Source organism: Apis florea, unplaced genomic scaffold (assembly GCF_048593485.1).
Source record: "Apis florea isolate Af1SG1 unplaced genomic scaffold, ASM4859348v1 contig_2492_pilon, whole genome shotgun sequence".
Taxonomy (NCBI): domain Eukaryota; kingdom Metazoa; phylum Arthropoda; class Insecta; order Hymenoptera; family Apidae; genus Apis; species Apis florea.
In genome coordinates, this window is record NW_028256593.1 from 2,430,476 (window position 1) to 2,445,102 (window position 14,627).

Consider the following 14,627-nt stretch of genomic DNA (forward strand, 5'->3'; position numbering starts at 1 on the left):
ATGGATGCTCAGAGCGTTAGACAGGCAGAGATTTGGCTAAGAAGTTAAGTTTGCTATTAAATTTTGACGAGTAGAGTCGTACTATTTCTTTGTAAAAGTAGTAGAAGCGATATTGAAAATGATTGGGAAGACGAGAGAAAGTAGAAACAGAAAAGTGAAAACTTTCGATTCAATGGATGATTTTTTCCCTCGTCGTTGATGTAACAATATTATAATGGATTGAAATGGATTTGAAACTCGATTTCGCATCGTTTCACCCCGATTGCGATAATTAGCCCAATTTCCTATAATTTTTTCATTGATCCCTGATGAGGTAATGGGGAATTATTTGGTATGTCAGTCTCCCTGTCCTCTTTATTACGTAATCGTGTATCAACGATGGTGTTCTGATTGCTCGATCGTGTGGACACACTTGTTAAACACACTGCTCCATGCTTATCTCGTAAGCCGTCTAATTAAATGTTTTTTCAACTATTTTTTTATCCATCAAAAATTCCAAAAATTAAAACCTTTATTCTTTTCCGGATTTATTCCTCCTCCTGTATTAAATAAATTTGATCGATTATTATCATACTCGTTCGATATGAAAAAAATATATTTCACACAGAAATATGGAGAAGACATTTTTGCTAATTTTTCTTCTTTCTTCCTATTTTTTCCCTCTCAAGTTTCGTAAGTTATCGTACGTATATATCTGGATGCCGAGGCGGTGAAGGACAAATTGGAATCTTTGAATGGTCCTCGACAGTTCTTCACAACGACTCGCCTCTGCTACTCGATATCGAAAATCCTTTTTCCTCTATTCTACTCGACTCGATCGACTCCTTTCGTCCGCGGACAATACTTTCCCCCATCGTTCCTTGTTCCTTAAAGCGTGTCTCTCTTCTTTTTCCCTTCATCGGTTATTCCGCTAAGAATGAAGAGAAATTGTTTCGAACCAAGCTCGAAAAGCTAGATTAAGATTCTGTTATGTATATATAAAAATATTGAGAATAATTTTAATAATTCTTTTTTCACAATGGAACTTAACTTTATCCCTTATAACCTTACCTCGTGTTGTTTTGAATAACCTAACCTAACTTTTTGACCGCACGTGCATATATTAGATCGCATAATTTCCAGACAGTTTCAGAATATTAAAATGGAAACTAAAAATATTGAGAATAATATGTGATTATTCCTTAACGGTCAAAAAGTTAGGTTAAGTTACTCAAAACAACTATTCCTTAACGTTTTCGATTTCCATCTCTTTTTAATTTCGTGGAATTTTCCAAATTATGTAATTTGATATATGCACGTGCGGTCAAAAAGTTAGGTTAAGTTACTCAAAACAACTATTCCTTAACGTTTTCGATTTCCATCTCCTTTTAATTTCGTGGAATTTTCCAAATTATGTAATTTGATATACGCGGTCAAAAAGTTAGGTTAAGTTACTCAAAACAACTATTTCTTAACGTTTTCGATTTCCATCTCCTTTTAATTTCGTGGAATTTTCCAAATTATGTAATTTGATATACGCGGTCAAAAAGTTAGGTTAAGTTACTCAAAACAACTATTCCTTAACGTTTTCGATTTCCATCTCTTTTTAATTTCGTGGAATTTTCCAAATTATGTAATTGATATATGCGGTCAAAAAGTTAGGTTAAGTTACTATTCCTTAACGTTTTCGATTTCCATTTCCTTTTAATTTCGTGGAATTTTCCAAATTATGTAATTTGATATATACGGTCAAAAAGTTAGGTTAAGTTACTATTCCTTAACGTTTCAAATTTCCATCTCCTTTTAATTTCGTGGAATTTTCCAAATTATGTAATTTGATATATGCAGTCAAAAAGTTAGGTTAAGTTACTCAAAACAACTATTCCTTAACATTTTCGATTTCCATCTCGTTTTAATTTCGTGGAATTTTCCAAATTATGTAATTTGATATATGCGGTCAAAAAGTTAGGTTAAGTTACTATTCCTTAACGTTTCAAATTTCCATCTCCTTTTAATTTCGTGGAATTTTCCAAATTATGTAATTTGATATATGCGGTCAAAAAGTTAGGTTAAGTTACTCAAAACAACTATTCCTTAACGTTTTCGATTTCCATCTCTTTTTAATTTCGTGGAATTTTTCAAATTATGTAATTTGATATATACGGTCAAAAAGTTAGGTTAAGTTACTATTCCTTAACGTTTCAAATTTCCATCTCCTTTTAATTTCGTGGAATTTTCCAAATTATGTAATTTGATATACGCGGTCAAAAAGTTAGGTTAAGTTACTATTCCTTAACGTTTTCGATTTCCATTTCCTTTTAATTTCGTGGAATTTTCCAAATTATGTAATTTGATATATACGGTCAAAAAGTTAGGTTAAGTTACTATTCCTTAACGTTTCAAATTTCCATCTCCTTTTAATTTCGTGGAATTTTCCAAATATGTAATTTGATATACGCGGTCAAAAAGTTAGGTTAAGTTATTCAAAACAACTATTCCTTAACATTTTCGATTTCCATCTCGTTTTAATTTCGTGGAATTTTCCAAATTATGTAATTTGATATATGCGGTCAAAAAGTTAGGTTAGGTTATTCGAAATAACACGAGAGTAAGAGTAAGTTATAAGTTTCATTATAAATCACTACTATTTTCGAATTTCTTTCGCAGATAGACCATCAGAGTTTTTCTTAATGAACGATAACAGCGAATCTCGCCTGTACGTGTCGAGAATGATGAACGACGAAGAAATCTGTCGAGCGTCGAGCTTTGAAGAATCACGGAAATAGAGAATGAGCGACAGAGAGGGAGGGAGGGGGGGAAGGGGGCAGAGAGGAGAGGAAACAAACGAGGAGCCAACAAATCCGTTTCTATTTTTAATTTTTCCGCTTTGAAACTTCGAACGATCCGCGTTCTCTCTCTTTCTCACTCTATTAACGCTTTGTCCAACGCTAATGCATTTCATCACGAATGTGCCGCCATTTTCATCACGTCCGTGGATTGATTTCTTTTTAAACGGAGGAGGAAACAAGTCACAAACTCAAATGGCAAGTCGCACCAATTTAAAAAATTAATGCACTTTCTTCTATGCCTCGAATCGATAACCCGCCAACAACGATCGACGACGATTCGACGAGACTTTGTAACGTCTACAAATTTTCCACCATTCTTGCGCATCAATCGTGGATAGAAGAAAAACAGCAAGTTGGATCCGTGAATCCGATTGAGAAGAAAGTGTGAGAAGAAAATCTAAAAAAAAAAAAAAAAGTTTATCAAAATTTGTAAGAATCAATTTGTCGAGGAAGGGATATAACTTGTAAAACTTGTCGAAAATTGGCTTTGAAGATCAACGTTAAGAGTACGATGGAACTGGTTAAGGAAAAGCGTTATCGTGCAGCGCTTTCGAGGGTGAAAAAGAAGAGGAATCGATACGATCGTTTACAGAGAATTATACAAAACGAGGCCTGGTCCCCTGACCTCGTAATTGAGCCTTCAAGTCCATCGTTTGGTCCAATTAGCGGCAATAAAGCGACGAAAAGTAACGACAACGATTCACGCAGAACCCTCCAATATACCATTCCTTTCTTCTTCTTTTCCCTTTTCGAGAAAGAGACTCGGCCAAAAATTCAACTTTCCAAACTTTCAAATCATTTCTTTTTCCACTTTTTTAACGCGCTTTTCTTTTTACCATTTCTTCTTCTCTTTTTACATCCGATTGATTCATTCGTTTCCAACCGATACCCCCCTACAATTTCCCCGTCTCTGTGTTTTTCCCTTCCTCTTTTCATCCTTTTGTAACAGCTCGACCATTTTTGCTCACCTGCGAGAAGTCCTCTCTCTCTCTCACTCTCTCTCTCTCCTTGTCTCGGTTCCAGGCAATCACGCGTGAAATTGCTCTCGCAAATTTGTTTCTGTTCCGCGAAAATTCAAGGGGAGGAGGGGGGGGGGAAGAGAGAGAGGGGCAGGGCCGACCCATTTCCACCGAATATTACCGAATTTCCGAAAGGGATGACGATTCAATCCCCTCCCTCGAACGTTTTTCATCTCGTTTTCATCGAAGTTTGGGAAGATTTTTCCAAAAATTCCCAGAAAAACGCTGTTCTCTCTCTCTCTCTCTCTCTCTCTGTCTCGTCGAATTCGCTCGGCTCAAAGGCACGTTGAAAATTGAATGGCGCGTTTGGCCTTTGCTGTTATTCGAAATGCAACGCTTTCGGATTCTTCTTAATTTTTTTGATACGAGGCGTGAAAGGAAAAACCGAGTTCTCTCGTTTTTGTATTTTTTTTTTCTTTTTTTTTCACGAATCACCATGATCCAAATATTTGACAGTGATAAACTGGTATAATCAATACAAGCGTTACGCGATACAAGCGTGCCTGGATTAATTCAGACGATTTTAAAACGCGTGTCGTTAATTCGAACATCGATCTCTCGATATTCTTCAATTTATATGTATATATATATTTTCATTTTTAAAGCGCGAATTTTAATTAAAAGGAAAATGTAACGCGGTAATGCGTATATACAAATGGTATTTTCATCGTCAATTTGAAAGTTTTGAAATAGAAATTTAACGAATAACGTTACATCGAACGAAACGTGCTCTAAAATTACTTACTACATCATCCAGTCGTTCTATCCACAAAATTTTTCGTTATGATTCCATTATTGGTCGTAATGAACGCGCGATAAAATAAAATGTATACATAAAAATATGGTCATCGTTTCGTAGATTTTAAAAATTCGTGATCTCGTTATTGATCAAAACGATTCGATTACGCGACGTAATAATACGCGTCAGATGGGGGGCCAGCTGATCGGTTGAATCAGTTATTACGACGAAACGCGAATACGTCTCCGCTTGTTCCGTGTCGCCGGTGATTATGTTACGCGCGAGGAAATTCGATTTTCGCGCCGGTGGAGCGTGCAATTTCACTAGAAGTGATGGGGAAACGAGTCAGAGTGGTGGGGGGCTCGTCTGCCTAAAGGCGGACCGTGCACGCGTCAGTAATTTTTAGTTACTTTTTCTCTTTTTTATTTTTCAAATCTACTCGACGATTTTTCGTTGCAATTATTTGACAAATAATTTTAATTTTGGATCTGCGAAATTCATTTTTACGATTCAACGTGTTTTTTTTTTTTATTAGGGAATTTATCGAGTGAAAATCTTTGTTTTTCCGATTTAATATTATTTCCAGAAGTGAGGTTAAGTCTTAAGGAGAATTGTGCGCGTAATGTCGGTAATAATTACTTTTTTTTTTAATATACTCTATGATTTTTCGTCGCAATTATTTGAGAAATAATTTTAATCTTGGATCTGCGAAATTCATTTCTGCGATTCAACGTGTTTTTTTTTATTAGGGAATTTATCGAGTGAAAATCTTTGTTTGATTTAATATTATTTCCAAAAGTGAGGTTAAGTCTAAAGAATTGTGCACGCGTCAGTAATTTTAGTTACTTTTTTCTTTAAACTCTACTCTATGATATTATTTCGTAGCAATTATTTAACAAATAATTTTAATTTTGCATTCGCAAAATTCATTTCTACGTTTCACGATTCAACGTGTATTTTTATATTTTTTTTTTTTTTCTTATTAAGGAACTTATCGAGAGAAAATTGTTTTTCTAATTTAATATTGTTTCCAAGAGCGCGAGATGTAAAAGCGAATCGTGCAAGCGTTGGTAATTTTTACTTACCTTTTTTTTTTTTTTTTTAAATACGATTTCGAAAACGATTTTCATTATTTAACTTAAATAATTTCAATTTTGCATACGCAAAATTCATTTTCATACGATCACACGATCGAACGCATCCTTTTTATTTATAAATTATCGAGAAAAAACATGTTTATTTTTCTAATTTTAACTATAATACTTCCTTTCCTACTTCTTAATATCCCACATTTTTCACGTAACACGTGTCGTGAAGCTATACATCGACTCGACTCGACTCGTTTCGCAACCAACCGACGCAAAGTCGTTACGTGTTAGTTCCGCAAACGCTTACCTTACTTCCAGATAAAGTATAATCTTAATGTATATCGCTTCTTTTTTTTTTTAACGTATTTCCTTCGCGTATCGCCACACCAATATTAATAAAAATATTGTTATTAAAATTCTCACGAGTCGCGAACTAACTGAAAAGTAAGTTACTGCTCGTTATTACAAAATATCGTAACACTCGTCTCGTTCCTTCTTGAAAATCCCTCCCTCCTTTTGCGTGCGCGCCACGTTAATTTACTAAAATTACAAAACGATCGAGTCCCCTCCTCCCCCCCCCTCCCCAGTTTAATTTTGTTTCAATCTCGCGCGTGCAACAGGGAGGGGAGGGGAGGGGAGAAAAAGAAATTTCCACCGCAATTTTCACGAAAAGAGAAATTACACGGATTCGAAAGGGGAGGAAAGAGAAAGGAAGACGCGAAAGGTTGAGGAAATATTTTTTTTTTTTCTCTGTTCAACAGGAGGAGCATGGAGTAGGCGCGGTCCCAGACAGGCTTTCGATCGCTTCACGAGGAGGAACCGAACGATCGAAATGGATAAATACAGCGTCGAATTCCCGAAACACGAGTGGAGCCATCGACTCAGCCTTCGTAGCAGTCGAAGAAGTCACCAGGTAAATCGTAAATAACCCCTTTTTCCCTCTTCCCTCGATTTATACACTATATTTCGAAAAAAGAAGAAGAAGAAGAAGAAGTTTCGAGTGTACGTGCGAGTCTAAAAAAAGACTCACGAAGAAGACGCTTAACGCGGTAAGAAAAGTTTGGTAGAAATCGGAGAAATATTAAGAAAGTTTGCTGCTTCCTCGAGAACCTCTTTTTTTCTTTTTTCTTCTCGGCTGTTCGGCCACAGGGAATATCGAAGGAGAAGACAGAAAGTTGGGTTTGCTTTATTCGGTGAATGAGAAACGATTTTTCACTGTTTTTCCACCTTCTTCTCAACTTCTTTATTTATACCTCTTTCCTTCACGAGAAAACGTGACTAAAACGTTTAAAACGATTTGTCATTCTTCCCGTATCACTCCGTATCAATTCGTCCAATTCAAAATAGATACTGTTGGATGGATATTAGAATTCGTTGACACCGATATTTTGTACAAAAATCGATTTCAAAACGGTCGATTTATTGCAAGAATTATTATAGATATTATTAAACGTCGAAGAGAAAGATTAAAAATATTGCGTTAGAAGAAATAGAAAAAGAATCAACTTTGGATTCGAATGTATTATTCAAATTTCTAAATTCCGAAAACTTTATAACATAAAAGATAAAAAGATATTTCATATCATTTAAAATGCACGCACACTTTTAATTCCATCCTCTAATTCAAATACGGATAAACGTAGTCAAATTGATTCATCCGTTGCACTGTCATCATGTGTATTTTCCCTTCTTTCCTTTTTCTCTTTTTTAATTATCCCCAATCTCCGAAACACGTAACGTCTGCACGCCACGCCCTCGTTCGTTCAATTATTGTCCTTAATCAGCAAAAAATACACTCCGATAATCGTTAATTAAATCTCTCATTTAACGTTTAATCTCCAAATCCCTGAAAAAAAAACAGAAAAAAAAAAAAAATGGAAGAAACTACGCAATACTCTACCCGATCATCAATACGCGATCGACAATCCCGGATATCTTAATTGCGATGGATTTGAAATGTTTCGAAAATAAAACGCCGTGGCGCCACCGTGCCAGAAAAACAAATTTTCCCCCAGATAAACAAGAGACAGAGTTACGCAGATAGATACCGACCAGATAGATATCCTCGCTGCATCAACTCTGTTTCCTATCCCTGTTTTAAACAGCGTGTAAACGTCCGGCTTATCCATTATTCAAAAGTTTATCTCCACGCTCGCAAGTTATCACATCGGCGAGTCGTTACTCGTGAAAAAAGAGGCAGATAATCCTGCGAAGAATCCAGGGAAAAAATTGAACCGATTCTCTCTCTCTCTCTCTCTCTCTCCTCCCCCCCTCCGTAAGCGTCGACCAATTAATCGATCCGATTATCCCTCGTAGTCGATTAATCTTGCGCCCTATGTTTTGCATCGATCTTAGTTACGAAACGGTGGCGTGGGGAGAAAAGTAACTAGGGGCGGCTAGGGAACCCCAGGCCAGGCCGACGATCGAGAAAGTTAATAACTCGCATCTGGGTCCTCTGAATCGATTTCGAGAACCGGTGCCACGTGTCTGTCTTCGACTCGGCTATAAATTGATAAAGTTGGCCGCGAAACTTCCCCCGCTTTGCGCCCGATGGAAATTGTTTTCCGTCCGACGGAATGTCGAGAGGAGATATAACCCGTATAACGCGAGGTTATATTTGCCGATATTTCATCGAATATTTCATTGAAAACAACGCCGGTGATAATTTTTCTCAGGAGGGGAGAAGATTCTCTAAAAAAAAGTAAAAGATCGGTCGGTAAAAAAGGAATCCGTTTTCCGAGTTTCGACGTTGACACGTTGTATGTATCTATTTTCTACAATTTTCTGCCGACGAAATTGGATTTTTTTCCCCTTCAAAAAAATAACAAGAAAGAATTTCCAAGCGTTTTTTCCCCATTCGGATTTCCCTTTGTAACTCGACACGAGAGTTGTCCAATATTACTATCGTCGTGCTGTCATGTTTCGGATATTTTCGGCGTTTTTTCGCACGCGTCGAGAAAAGATCCGCCGTGCTCGGTCGTTAAAAATTCCCTAGCCAAACGCTCGGAGTTTCTCGCGCGAAATTCGAATAATTAACGGGACGAAAGAGAAGTAAAAGAAAAAAAAAAAAAAAAAAAAAAATTGGGAAAATTCGAGCGGATGGTTTCTACATTTACCATCATAATAACCGATTTATCATCGCGTTAAAATTCGAGCTGATTATTTCAACGGTGGCCAGAGAAGTGGCCAGAGGAGTGGGTTATGTACGGTTTTCCGTTTCAACGACCAATTATTACCGGTATCAATTCGCTACTCGATTTACCGCATATTTGAGGCAACCGCGAAATCGAACTTTCTCAATGATCCCGCGTATATAAATTTAATCGTTGTTTCCAACTTTATTATTCAATCTGCATATACACCTACTAACTGGATTAAAGGGCACGGATTCTCCATCCCCGACGTATGTAAATACGATTATAAAAAGTCGCAGGAATTAAGTAGAAATTGGAAAAGTCGATTTTCTCCGCTTTAAGGAAATAATAAATAATAGAGGAAAAATTTCGATTTTTCTTCGATATTCGAGTGAATTACGGCATTTAAGCGGATTTGTCCGGTGAATTTCTTTAAATTTGAGGATTGGTCGATAACTTTCTACACGACTTATCGATATTATTCGTACGTCGAATATCATTCGATTTTGATGTTAATTGCAAATTCTGTCGAAGAAAAATCGTTGTTAATAATCGTGCGGCCGGAATATCGGACGATCCTCGGAAATTTTCGACATTCGTTGATAAAACAGGAGATCGTAACGCGAAACGATAATAATTATAAACCATTTTAACGAGATGTCAATTACAAATTTGATTCTCATTAAAATAATATCCGGCCGTAACACACCGGTTTCGGTTTGCCGATTATACGGTAGCTCGCGATAAATCGCGAGCGAAATTTCAGAGCGAATAATTAACGGGATTCGAACTATTAATAAACCGGGATAGGATCCCATTTTCAAAATTGGAAGGAGAGGGCGTGAGAAACAACTTTGCCGATTCGATTAATTAATTGTAATTGTTGAATTAATTATTATCATCGATTTTCTCATAAATATCGATCTCCGCGTCTGAAACGTTATTAACCTATTAATTAACCATAAAATATTAACAGTATATACACGTCGAAATATATTTACATCGTGAAATTGTTCTCTTCTCTCTCACTCGTCCCTATTATTACAATTTAAATCGTTCTAAAGTGACGAACATCTCTACGAGAGAGAGAGAGAGAGAGAGAGAGAGAGAGGATGGACAGTGAAAAGTCCCTAGATAAAAGTCACCAAAAGCAGCGAGACACGATACGAGAGAGGGAAAGAGAGGGAGAGAAAAGGAAACCTTTTTGTCACGCGATAGCCGTGTGTGTTCGATATTTCGCCAATTGTTTGAAAATTTGTGCCCCGGTTGATATACGGTTATCGGGCTTTTCGCACGTGCACACCACGTAATCGAAGAATTCACCGAATGTTTCGAAGCGCGATATATATTTCACGAAGCGAAGCGTCCCACCGTGGAACGATAAGAGTCTATTAGCGAACTCGCGTATCGGTTTTCTTATCGCACGGTGCCAACTCAATTTTCATTAGGAGAAGCGGCAGCAAAAAAAAAAAAAAAAAAAAAAGAACGATACCTCGAAAAATTTTTTCCACTCTTTGTACTCCCGCTTCGAGAAATTAAAATTATTTCGTCTCTGACACGAATGAAGGACGGATCTTTTATCTTTTTTTCTTCGCGATCGATGAAAATTATCCATGAATCTAAATCCGATCTCCCTTTTTTTTTTTTTTTTTTTTTTTTTAGGTTAGCAGGTCAATGATTCGGAGCGTTCTACCGGAATCATTAATCGTTTTGTAGTTTTATTAAATCCGTCGACTGTCAAAAATCACTAGAAATCCGCGCAACGTGATATTTTTATAGCCTGTCGAACGAGTAGCACATTCATACGCAGAGAGAAAAGAAAAAAAAAAAAGAGAAAAATGGAAGAGTTTCTCGTCTATTAGTTTCAATCTTCAACCGACGAATGTGAAAAATTATGAGGGATAAAAGAAAAAAAAAATGGGAGGAGAAAAACGAGAGGATATAAAGGGCGGGGTCTCGAATCGAATTAACAAAATTCCTTGATACAAACGTCGGGAGGAACAATAGATCGTTCGACCGGTGGATTAATTCGCACGGCTGAATGGAAATAATAAGCTTTATGTGGAAGCTTTATCGATCAGCACGTGGAAGATTATTAATGTGTCTCTGTTTCCTATTGTTTGCGTACTCGATCGCTTGCCATCCGCTTCCAACCAGAAATTTGTATATATTTTATCAATATATTAATACCGTAATTCGAAAGGAAAGGATATTTTATGAGATTTTATGAGAATTTTCGAGAGAGATCGTTCGTGAATGTATTCGATGCGTTAAAAAAAAAAAAAAAATAACCACGGATTATTTCTCGTGAATTTTTATCCTTTTATACATTTTTTTCGGGGGAAAAGTAACAGTGTCGAGTACCAAAGTATTAAAAAAATAAGAGTATACGAGTCTTTTTCTTGCTCCTCTCCAAAATCTGTCCTGTATTTTTTGAATCGCGAAATATACGAAAGCAGAATTCGTTTTTCTTTCTTCTGATTTTCCTTTGAACATTTTTCCCTGGAAATATTGAAGTAAAGGAAGGAAAGAAAAAACCCTAGGAAAGCGTGTGAAGGAAAGTGAAGTTTAAAAATCCCCAATCCCGTGAAAAAAGTCGATAAATTCCTTCGGAAAGAATCCCAAAGCGAGATCTTAATTGCGTCAAAAAGTTTGCCCGGACGATAAAATGAGACGGAACGTTCGTTTCTCGACGATTGTCGTTGCTGTTTCGATTCGTTCCGCTTGCTTTTCCTTCCGTCCCCTTCCTTATCGCATTCTTGATTGAGAAAAATTAAAAAGATATTTTAAACGGGAAAATTTAAATAATGTAACAAACTTGACCCAAATCCAATTTTAAGTCTAATTCAAATTAAACACGAGGCTAGCTTGAATTTAATCCAACTCTAATCCAACAATACAATTTGAAGGTTGATAATTCATTCGTGCATTCGTGGATCTTCAAAGTTTTCGTATATGCACGGATGCATATACCGTTGAATTCGTATATTAAAACGTGGAAGGATCGAAACGAATTAATTTGCATTTATAAATTTTTAAATTTATATATTTTACGCTCCGTGAGACGACTTTATTAACGAGCGACTCGATCAAAAAAAAAAAAAAAAAAAGAAAAAAAAGAAAATCACATCTCGTATTATAACATATTCGTTAAACGAACGAAATATAAAAAAAAAAGTAGAAATATTTTTAATAGATAAACATCGAACGAAATTCGATCGATAAGAAAGATTCGATCTCGAAGTCATCCGAAACAATTAATTTCATTTTTTCTAAATTCATAACAAAAAAAACCATTATCCCATAATCAAAAAATTCAAATATATAGAAAATATAAAGATATCTCGTTGAACAGAAGAAATAAAAAAAATCGTTAATAAATAAACATCGAACGAAATTCGGTCGATAAAGAAATCTCGAAGACATCGTACTCTCCGAAACTTTATTAATTTCATTTTTTCTAAATTCACAACAAACTTTCCGTTCCAACGATCAAAAATTTCGAATATACAGAAAATCTAAAGATATCTTGTTGAACAGAAGAGATAGGTTACGAATTTTGAAACGAGATATAAAAAAAATCGTTAATAAATAAACATCGAACGAAATTCGGTCGATAAAGAAATCTCGAAGACATCGTGCTCTCCGAAACTTTATTAATTTCATTTTTTCTAAATTCACAACAAACTTTCCGTTCCAACGATCAAAAAAATTTCGAATATACAGAAAATCTAAAGATATCTTGTTGAAGAGAAGAGATAGGTTCGAGATAAAATATCGTTAATAAATAAACATCGAACGAAATTCGGTCGATAAAAAAGACATCTCGAAGACATCGTACTCTCCGAAACTTCATTAATTTCATTTTTTCTAAATCCACAACAAAAAAAACCTTTATCCTCATTCCAACGATCAAAAATTTCACAGAATACACAGAAAATATAAAGATAACTTCGTTATCTTCGTATCTCTCGTCGAACAGAAGAGACGAGTTACGAATTCTGGATGGACGCGACAAACAAATATATATTTCCCCGTGACGCGTGGTAAAATTTCGTGGAAAAGCGGATAAGATACAAGAGCAATGAATAAAAATGTCAAAAATGACAAAACAATTTGTCGTTCACGGTTCCCGATTCCGAACAACTTTGCACGGAGAATATTCCGGGGAAAGAAATTATAATGGAAAAGATATTACGTGTTTCACCAGTCAGAAGCGAGACGTTGCTTCCTTCCCTCCTCTTCAATCCTGAGGGACAGCTCGGGATGTTTAAAGCCGTGATATATACACGGTACATTTTCCACTAGTGGAGTAGGAGGAGGGATAAGATAAGGAAAGGGAAAAAGAGGGGAAAAAAGAGATGGAAAGGAAAAGAGGAGAGTGGTGTACAATTTTTTTAATTTTTATTTTTTTAATTCCAGGGATAACAGCCTGAGAGAGAGAAAACAACAACGATTCAAACGATTAAACCCGAATGATATTTTTTTATTTGCATATTCAATTTTACGAGCAATTCCAAATATAATTTTTTAATTTAAATAATAAATTTCGCGTTTCTGTTTCTCGTGATATCGTATCGACTCGTTTCAAGAGAATATATATAGAGGGATACATAGATTCTTTCTTTTTTCAAGTTATACTCTGAAATATTAACCCTTTGCACTCCTACATTTTATTACTATACATATGTTTAACATTATATAATTCACATTAGTAAATATGTATATAATGTAATTACATTCTAGGGACTTTTGTTACCTCGATTGGTAACTTTAAATATAAACACGAGTGGAAAGGGTTAAGGTTGCTCATGGGCCTAAAATTAGGACGAGAGTTGGTCATTCGTCACGCTGTTGGTGGAAATTCTTTTATAGAGAAAAATAAGAGGATTTCCACACAGCGTCTACTTTTGTCTCGAGTTTCTTAATTCTCAATTAAGAAAAACTAAGAAACGAAGTAATGGAATTACTTCGTAGATAATTATTAGTGGCGAAGTATATAATGCGATTACTGTGGATAAGTAATCGATAACTCGAGTGGCGCCAGTACGAATAACGTAGTACGAAAACAATCGCGATTTTCGAGCATTTTCTACGAGAAAATTCTCACGATCGTGAAACAGGACGAGAGAAAGCTTTCCGATGTATTAGCTGAAAACCGGGAAAAGCTGAAAGACCGTCCAAGTCGTATTAAATTTTCTTTTAACTTAGTCAGACATGGAAGCCCCACCTATTCACTCTTGCCCCTTTCATCGTGTCTTATCTCCCCCCCCTCCATTTTATCGGCCAATCATTTCTATCAGAATCCACTCTGCGAGAGAAAAATTAATTTAAAAGAAAAGATTCTCGAAATCGAACTCGTGTCCTCGAAATTTTCTATATTCTTCGACAATCCAACGTTACGTGAAACGTGAAAAATATTTGAAAATTTTTATTTCCTCGGATCAAAATACCAGAAAATTTCTATTTTGCTTCCCTTAAACGGATTCCTAATGGAACGACGATTTCTTATTCCACGACTGAATACTGTCGCGCATACATTTTCAAGTAGCACGGTTTTCCAGCATTCGAGCATATCGCTTCAATAATTATTCGCGAAGGAAACGATATTCAGCTTCAACTTTCAAGTAACGTGACCACTTCTTTCGCAATAATTATTCGCACATGAATGAAAAGATATTTTCAAGAAGAATATATCTCTTCAATTTTCGATATTCGATAGTAGAGCTTCCACTCAACTTTTGTATATACGCAGTTTCAACAGTTTCTTCGGCAATAATTATTCGCACGAAAGAACCGAATATTCTCCAATTTTCGAA

The 14,627-nt window shown here is 35.8% G+C and overlaps 1 protein-coding gene across 1 annotated transcript in view; it reads left to right on the forward strand.

The window, feature by feature from the left end:
• The window catches only part of LOC100867895 (adenylate cyclase type 6), an 88,223-nt gene that overhangs the window by 8,296 nt on the left and 65,300 nt on the right, over positions 1–14,627 (forward strand). Inside the window, 1 exon segment of the mRNA XM_086906158.1 lies at positions 6,436–6,587. Coding sequence (XP_086762284.1) covers positions 6,507–6,587 — 81 coding nt within the window. The 5' untranslated portion in view covers positions 6,436–6,506.